At 53.2% G+C, this 9,076-nt stretch overlaps 1 protein-coding gene across 1 annotated transcript in view; it reads left to right on the top strand.

Moving 5' to 3' along the window:
- LOC109926105 (rho guanine nucleotide exchange factor 11-like) overlaps nucleotides 1-9,076 on the top strand; it is a 36,264-nt gene that overhangs the window by 18,513 nt on the left and 8,675 nt on the right. The window contains 6 exon segments of the mRNA XM_048620573.1: nucleotides 217-292; nucleotides 3,048-3,215; nucleotides 4,468-4,555; nucleotides 5,824-5,934; nucleotides 7,061-7,137; nucleotides 8,370-8,555. Coding sequence (XP_048476530.1) covers nucleotides 217-292; nucleotides 3,048-3,215; nucleotides 4,468-4,555; nucleotides 5,824-5,934; nucleotides 7,061-7,137; nucleotides 8,370-8,555 — 706 coding nt within the window.

The raw sequence follows: 9,076 nt of genomic DNA, 5'->3' as shown, positions 1-9,076 counted from the left end.
TCCCCATAGCCCTGTATCAGTCCCCAAACCAATCCCAGTTCCCCATCGCTCTTTCCCGCAGCATGTCTCTCTGGTTTGCATGATGCAGTTGCCAAGGCTGGTTTGAGGTTCCCAATTTATAGCGATCTTCGCCCTGGGTGGTGGTGGGTGCGGAATGGCCTGGCATTTAGCTGATGGCATTCAGTAAATCAGAACCTGTGTTTGTCTCACGGTTAGAACATCGACCTGACCCAGCGTCGGATGGTACACGAGGGACCTCTGATCTGGAAGGTGACCAAGGAGAAAGCAGTTGGTGAGTGAGAGCACACTAACTCAGGCTGGGGAGAGAGGGAGGGAGGAGGAACCTCCCCGTTCAAAGGGGATGAACTGAGCAGGGTCTGATTTTCAGGCGAGGACTCGAGGTTGCAGAGGCTCTCGATTACAGGGACTTTCCACCAAAGACAGTTCCAAATTGAGATTTGCCCTCATTGCAGGGACTTGAGAGATCTTGCTTTTTGTTGATTCATTCACGGGATGAGGGCATTGCTGGCTAGGCAGCATTTATTTCCCATCCCTAATTGCCTAGAGGGCAGTTAAGAGTCAACCACATTGCTGTGGGTCTGGAGTCACATGTGGGCCAGACCAGGTAAGGATGGCAGTTTCCTTCCCTAAAGGGCATTAGTGAACCAGATGAGTTTTTTCAAAATCAACCATGGATTCATGGTCATCATTAGACTCTTAATTCCAGATATTTATTGAATTCAAATTGTACCATCTGCCATGGCAGGATTTGAACCCAGGTTCCCAGAATGTTATCTGGGTCTCTGAATTAACAATCCAGCGATAATACCACTAGGCCATTGCCTCCCCCGAGCTTGTGGCTAACCTAGCAAGAATTCTTGTGTCGGTTAAAGCACAACTCTACAACCTTGTTAAAAGTGATTTGAGCCTCTCCCTTAACCTGGAGAATTTTTGTATGTATTGAGAAAGGATGCACAGGCACTGGAGGGGGTGTAGATGGAGGTTCCGATTGAGAGGGTTGGCTTATGAGGTGAGATCAAATAGACTGGGACTGTACTCGTTGGAATTTAGACAAATGAGGGGGGGTCAGTTTTATAGAAACACATAACGTTATGAAGGGAATAGATAAGATAGAAGCAGGGAGGTTGTTTCCACTGGTGAATGAAACTAGAATTAGGGGGCATAGCCTCAAAATAAGGGGGATCAGATTTGGGACTGAGCTGAGGAGGAACTTCTTCACCCAAAGGGTTGTGAATCTGTGGAATTCCCTGCCCAGTGAAGTAGCTGAGGCTTCCTCGTTGAATGTTTTTAAGGCAAAAGTAGATTTTTGAACAGTAAATGAGTTGAGGTTATGGTGAATGGGAGCGTAAGTGAAGCTGATTCCACAAAAAGATCAGCCATGATCTTATTGAATAGAGAAAAGTTTAAGGGAGATATGCGTGGAAAGTTCTTTAAGCAGAGGGTGGTGGGTGCCTGGAACGCGTTGCCAGTGGAGGTGGTAGAGGCGGGCACGATAGCGTCATTTAAGATGTATCTAGACAGATACATGAATGGGCAGGGAGCAGAGGGATACAGATCCTTGGAAAATAGGCAACAGGTTTAGATAGAGGATCTGGATCGGTGCAGGCTTGGAGGGCCGAAGGGCCTGTTCCTGTGCTGTAATTTTCTTTGTTCTTTGTTCTTTGGGGGGGCAGGCCCAAAGGGCCAGATGGTCTATTCCTGGCTCCGATTATGTTCTTGTGTCTCTCTGTGGGGCTTTTGGCTTTGTGCCTGTAGCTATCCCTTTCTCTCTCACTTCTCGCCTCTGATACAGCCTGTCCTTCCCGACCCACACACTCTTCCTCCTCCCACATCGCTGTCTTCTTGCTTCCATGCTCCTTGTCATTCCCCCTCTCTTTGACAACTCTGTCTTCTGTCTCACTGTCCATCTCTCTCTCTCTCTACCCGCCTCTCATCCCCTCTCTCCCCCTTCCTCTCTCCCCCACCTCCCCCCACCCCCACCACCTCCCCCACCCCCACTGCCCCGGACCAAACACTCTGCTTCCCCGAGTCTCCTCATCCCTGCCCTGCTTCTCCCTGTCAGCTCCCTCTCTTTCCTTCCCCCCAACACACACTTCCACCTCATCTTGTCCTTCCCTCTTTCAGGTTCTATCTATGCCATACCCCTCTCGCTTCCACTCTGACACACTCACTCTCACCATTCCACACTTATGGTCTGTCTTGTGGCACCCTTACACGCCCTTTAAACTTTTTTTAAGCACTCTCCTGCTACAAACCCTCGCTCACACGGCCCCCTGGCACTTTCTCTGCCTCAGTCCTTCTCCTTATCCTTTATTCACCCTCACACCCTGTCCTTCTCTGACATTCCCCACCCCCTGTATCTTGCTAGTCATCTCTCCTTCACCTACTCTGTCCCACTCCCAGCATCTCTAACACATACACTCGTTAACTTGCTCAATCACTCATTCTCCCTCTCTCTCACACTTCACATTCTCTCGCTCTCTAGCACTCTCCTGCTTACACTCTCTGTCTCTCACTGTCGTGTTCTCTTGCGCTCTCACAGTCACGCTCTCGCGCTCTGTCTCACGGCCTGTCCCCTTGCGCTCTCCCTCTCCCCTGCCATCTCCTTGTGCGCCCGTCTCTCTGACCCTGCAATCCTCTCTAACGCAGGCACACTGTACCCCACACCAACTGCTGGTACCTCCCCTCTCCCTCACCCTCTCTGACCCTCCCATCCTCTCTAACGCCCACCCCTCCCACAACCCCAACCTCCCTCTCTCTCTCTGAAACTCCCACTCCCTCTGACTGTCTCTCATCCCTGCCCACTTTTCACTCTTCATGTTGCTTCTCCTGACTTTAGCGTGTCTCGTTTTCCTCTATCTAACTCTCTCTCACTCTGAAACTCCCACTCCCTCTGACTCTCTCTCATCCCTGCCCGCTTTTCTGTCTTCATGTTCCTTCTCCTGACTTTAGCGTGTCTCCTTTTCCTCTAACTCTCTCTCTCTCTCTCTCCCCCTCCACCCCGCTGTCCTGGCCATCCATCTCAGATGTCCATGTGTTGTTGCTGGATGACATCCTGGTCCTGATGCAGAAAGTGGATGACAAGATGGTGCTAAAATGCCACAGCAAGAACGCAGTGGGGGGTCCAGACGGGAAGCAGATGCTATGCCCCATCATCAAACTTGGCAGCCTGCTGGCTCGGGATGTTGCCACAGGTAGGGCCGTGACGGTGGCTACCGGGGCACGGGTGGCGTAGGGGTGCCAGTGATCGGTTCTCCCTCCTTCCCGCAAGGTGGGCTTTGCCCAGGCTCGCTCGCTATCAATTACCCCTTGCTGACTTTAATCTCTCGGTGACAGCCAGCTTGCTGTGCGTGGGAGCTTGCTGTGCGTGTGGGCTGTTTGCGTTTGGGCCAGCCTGCAAGCTCTTTCCATCGCACGTTTGTTGAATCTGAATTCTGCTGAGGCCGAACCCACGCCTCTGGGTCGTGTGACTCGACTGCGAAACGGCCGTGTCCCTTGACTGGCAGGAAAGTGTCGTCGCTGCGAAACGGGCCGTGTGAGCGAGAACGTCCACCTTTGTACATTTCACCGTGTGAAAGGATTTACAAACCTGAAAGTTATTCTGTCCGTTTGTTCAATATTTGTGTCTGTGTTTGTGAGGGTGCGTGTGTGTGTCTCTCTGTCTCTTCCCCGCCGCCTCACCTGTGTGATCCTGTCTTATTTTTGTGTGTACACACCTGTGTGTCTCATATGTGGCCCTCATTCTGACTGTTTGTACCCCTGTCTCTGCATGTATATCTGTTTCACATTTGTGTAACTTTGTGCTTGTGTCACTATCTGTGAGTTGTGTGCACAGTTATGTGTGTGTGTGTGTGTCTGTCATTGTGTGTGTCTGTCATTGTGTGTGTCTGTCATTGTGTGTGTCTGTCAGTGTGTGTGTGTCTGTCAGTGTGTGTGTGTGTCATTGTGTGTGTCTGTGTGTCATTGTGTGTGTGTGTGTGTGTGTGTGTGTGTGTGTGTGTCTGTGTCTGTGTGTCATTGTGTGTGTGTCTGTGTGTCAGTCTGTCATTGTGTGTGTGTGTGTGTGTGTGTGTGTGTCTGTCATTGTGTGTGTGTGTGTGTCTGTCATTGTGTGTGTGAGTGTGTGTGTGTCTGTCTGTCATTGTGTGTGTGTGTGTGTGAGTGTGTGTCTGTCTGTCATTGTGTGTGTGTGTGTGTGTGAGTGTGTGTCTGTCTGTCATTGTGTGTGTGTGTGTTTATGTTTGTCTTTCACTCTGGTTGCCTGCGTACACGTTTGCCTGTCTATTGCTTTGTCAGGATGGGTATCTGGCTGTGTACTTATACACATGGGCCTTGCCTTACCTTCTGCCTGATGTATGTGTATGTGGTTTTCTTGCCTGTAAGACAGCTTGTAATTAATGCCTGTAAACCCCCCTACCTTTGCAAACGCTCCTCTTTGTGTTGCAGACCGCAAGGCGTTCTTCGTCCTTTTCCAGACCAACACGGGCGCACAAATTTACGAGCTAGTGGCACAGACGGTCTCCGAGAGGAGGAAGTGAGTGGCAGGTCAAACCGGGCGGAGGAGGGGATGGTGGTCGGGGTTGTCAGCGTATCCCACCGGGGTTGGGGGTGTGGGGGACAGGACAGGGGGCTCGGCTCGGGCTAAAAGTGAGGGTGCGGCGTCAGTTCCCGCAGCTTGGATAACAACAGGAGTTGGAGGGCATGTGGGAAACGAGAGACGGGATAGTGGGCCTGGCTTTGACGAAGCATCGCCTGGTCAAATAGCAAACCACTTGGAGCTGCGTGGACTGATTGCCAATCACAGCTCGGGTGTCCAAGGGAAGGCCAGCTGAGAAACAGCACTTCCCACTTGGCCATACACTAACCATTGGCTCTGGCCAGCTTTTAAGCTTGTGGTTATTTTAATGCAAAATAATGCATCACCCACATAAGTTCTCCGTGTTTCTTTTCATCGTTTTCTAAAACAAAAAAGAAATTACCCTTCGGTTTCTAATCAGCTCCCTCCCTCAGGTTGCACAGAAAATGCCACGTACACCTCTTTGGAATCTTTTCTATTTTTCCACCTCGTTTAAAACCAAAACGCACATGTTTTAATAAAAAGGGGGTACACTGGCTCAGAGGTGAACATTGCTGCTTCCCAACGCTGGTCTCAAATCTCTGGCGTCCGCAATATTTCGCACTGAAAGTTATTTACCAGCTGTTTCGCTTGCCAGCGCGGGATAATTACGATGCTTTGCTTCATAGCATCCCTCCGGTGCGGAAAGAGTGCCGTTCGGCCCGTCGAGCCGGCGCTGACCCTCCGACGGGCATCCCACACGCAGTCCCACCCCCGCCTCCTGCACTGTGACCCTCCATTTCCCTTGGCCAACCCGCGCATCCCTGAGCACTATGCATAATTGAACCTGGCCAACCCGCCCGAACCTGCACATCCCTGGGCACTACGTGGCAATTTCACACGGCCAACCCACCCTAACCTGCACATCCCTGGACTGTGGGAGGAAATGCACGCAGACACGGGGAGAATGTGCAAACCACGCACAGACAGTCGCCCGAGGGTGGGATCGAACCGGGGTCCCTGGCGCTGCTAAGCACTGTCCCATCCTGCCATCAGGTTTTCAGCTATTCCAGGTGGTGCCCCCCCCCCCACCAACTAATATTGGCGTTAGTGTTTGGACTGAGTGCTGGGGAAATAGCCCCGAAGGGATCAGCGACGGACCAGTTGATTAGCTTTGCTGGGGGTTGATCTGGGTGTTTGCGTTGGTGACCTAACCCTCCCGGCTCTTGTCCCCGTGCTACCCGCAGCTGGTGCGAGTGGATTCTGAGCACCCAGGAAGCCCTCAATCAACAGAAACCCTCCATGGCTCCTCGGAACAGCCTGGTGCCACCCTCTGTCAACCTACCCCTCAGCCCTACGTGAGTATCGCCCACCCAGCTGACGCGGGAGCTGGTCTGGGGTGTTGGGGAGGGCTGGAGGTGGGGGCTCGGAACTCTGTACTGCCTTGGCTTGGCTGCGGCTGGGGGCGAGGTTGGGGGGGTGCGAAATTCACAAGGTGGCAGCGATGTTCAGAGTCGAGGAGGTGGGCCAAAACGAGGTGATATTTCATTTTAGCCCCAGTCGGGACAGGCCGCATTTAGTATCTCCGTGCATCCAGCTATTGAAATGATTCTTTACCTTGCTGTCTATGGGAGATGGAAAGTTCCCATAATGGCCAACAGAAAACGGTGAACGTGATCAGACAGGGGGTGGGTGGGACAGAAAGAGAGAGAGAGGCTGCAGCAGGGGGTGGGGTGGGGCTGGAGGAGGGGGAGGAGAGGATGAAGGTTTGAGGAATGCCAGGCACTTAAGGGGGCACGGATTTAGCACCGAGGCAGCTTTGCGAAGTTTTACTACCTGTGACAAGATGCGGTGCTGGGGGACCGTTCTCTCGCGAGCGGTAGCGGGTGCAGATTCCGCCGTAGCCTCAAATGGTGTCGATGAGCAACGTTCTGACACGGCTCGGGGTGGAGGAGCAGGCCAGCGGGGCAAATTTGACGGCTCTGCCAAAGACTTGGCGCAGGCACACTGGGACGCACAGGCTCTTCCCATTCCTGTGTAAAGGGCTGGAGGGGCTGGATGGTCTCATCGTTTCCCCCTGGGGAACAGGTCCGAGGGGCTTGGTGACCCCTCATGTTCTGTGTAACAGGCTTAAGGGGCTGAAGGGCCTCGCTTCTTGTTATGTAGCAGACTCGGGGCTGAATGGCCACCCCCTGTTCCTGTGTAACAGGCTCAAGGGGCTGAATGGCTTTCTCTATTTGTTTTTCCCTCTCTGCATACGAGATTTGAGGGACAGAATGGCCACTTCCAGCTTGCTGCATCAGCCTGCTGTGAGTCAGTCAGGTCTCACTTCCGGGTCTAGGCCCGAAACGTCAGCCTTCCTGCTCCTCTGATGCTGCTTGGCCTGCTGTGTTCATCCAGCTCTACACCGTGTTATCTCAGATTCTCCAGCATCTGCAGTTCCTACTATCTCTCTCACTTCTTTCCCTGTCCTTTCCCTCGCAGCATGGCGTACAGAGAGCCCATGCTCAGCTCCGACAGCAGTTTCTCAACTCGCGACAGAATCAACTCCGAGTTCAGTGGTAAGGGGTCAGCGCCTACCTTGTGCTGTGGTGTGGGAGGGTGGGATTTGGGGTGGGGGGCGGGAGGGGGGAGGGGGGGGATGGTGTTGGGCAGGTCAGGGTTCACTTTGAAGCAAAAGGACATGTCGAGGTGCCGGACCTGATCTGAGTGGTGAGGTTGGATCGGGAGGGACTGAGGTGGTTGAGGCGATGGGTTCGGCTCATTCTGGGCAGTGGGTAAGAGGCAGGAGTGACAGCCCATTGGCTTTCTTGGGATTTGGATTCGGTTCAACTGGGGTGTGATTGGACGGGAGTGGGGGTGGTTTCTGATGTTGCATTGGGTTGTGTTTTTGGGTGGGGGGTGTTGGTTTTGGGTTTGGGTTGTGAGAAACTGGGTTACAAGTAAGGGTAGTGTCTTGGGTCTTTAATTGGAGGTTGCGTTGGAGAGTTTGGGTTGAAGTCAGGGAAAGGTTGAGGTCGGCGAGGATGAACAGAGGTTTTAAGCCAGTGGGCTAGGTTGAGGTCGGGGGGAGAGGGGGTGTGTTGTGATGAAGGTGGGCTATGGCTATGGAGGGCTGGAGATGGGTGGGACAATTGTTACTGTGTTGATGCTGAGGAGTTGGATTTGAAGTGGAGTGAGTGTGAAGGCAGTGGTTTGATGCTGAGGGAGTTATTTTGAGATGGAGGGATTTGCTCAGGCTGGGTACATCCGGTTGAGCATGGAGGGTTTGGGGCTGGGGGGCCGGATGGTACGAGGAGGCAGAGAGTTCGGGGGCGGAGGGTTTGGGGCCAGGGGTGGAGGGTTTGGGGGGTGCGGAGAGTACAAGGCAGCAGGTTCGGTGGGGGGCGGAGAGTAGAGGGGAGCAGAGGGCTTGTGGGAGGTGGGTTCGGGGGGGGAGGATTCAGGGGAGTGGGAGGTACGGGGGTGGAGGGTACGGGGGGGGAGTGGAGAGTTCGGGGGCCGGGGGATGAAGGGTTCGGGGGCGGAGGTGTTGGGTTGGAAGAGTTGAATTGTTTGGGTTCAGGGCGGATGTTGGGTTGAGTTCTGGAGGGTGGGAAAATGACCTGAGCTCTGAGGCACCATCGCAGCACTAACCCCTTTCCTTCGCGACCTCCTTTCCTTCACAACCCCATAGCCTAGAACCAGAGCCATGAGAGACAGGAGGAGGTGTTTCTCCAGTGTCTTCTCTAACATATAACATTGTATGAATTTACCTGAACTCTCCCACAATGAGGACTTTCTCTATTCCCAGCCAAGGACAGTGACGTTATATCGCAGGACAGTGGAACCGGTGAGATAGGTACAGATGAACGTCCTGGCTTAGAGATGCAGAGTATGGATCAGGTGCTGACTGACTTCCTCAAGGCCAATGATGTGGATCTGGCAAAACTGGCCTTGGGACCATCGGAGCACATCGCAGACGAAGCGTTGGAGGATGGTAAGAAACTCCTAAAGCTGAGCTCCTCCTTGATTTCCAGTACAGGCATGCATATGCACGTGCACACATGCCCACGCACACAAGCACGTACGCACACGCGTGCGCGCACATGCACTCTCACCCACACACGTGCGCGCGCGCGCGCACACACACCCACACACACACTCTCTCACATTCTCTCAAACAGACACATACACACACACTCATACACACACACACACATCCACCCTCTCACTTTCTCTCAGACACACACACGCGCGCACACATACACACACACATACTTACACACAGACGCACGTACACATACACATACACACACGCTGTCTCGCACACACACGTGCGCATGCACACACACGCACATACATACACATGCGTGCGCATACATACACAAACGCACGCACACACACACACATACACATACACACAGATGCACACATACATATACACACACAGACGCACATACACACACATACAGACACGCCCACACACCCTCACACCCTCTCTCTCACACACACACACAC

Source organism: Rhincodon typus, chromosome 47 (assembly GCF_021869965.1).
Source record: "Rhincodon typus isolate 14 chromosome 47, sRhiTyp1.1, whole genome shotgun sequence".
Taxonomy (NCBI): Eukaryota; Metazoa; Chordata; class Chondrichthyes; order Orectolobiformes; family Rhincodontidae; genus Rhincodon; species Rhincodon typus.
This window is presented reverse-complemented; position numbering and strand designations above follow the sequence as displayed.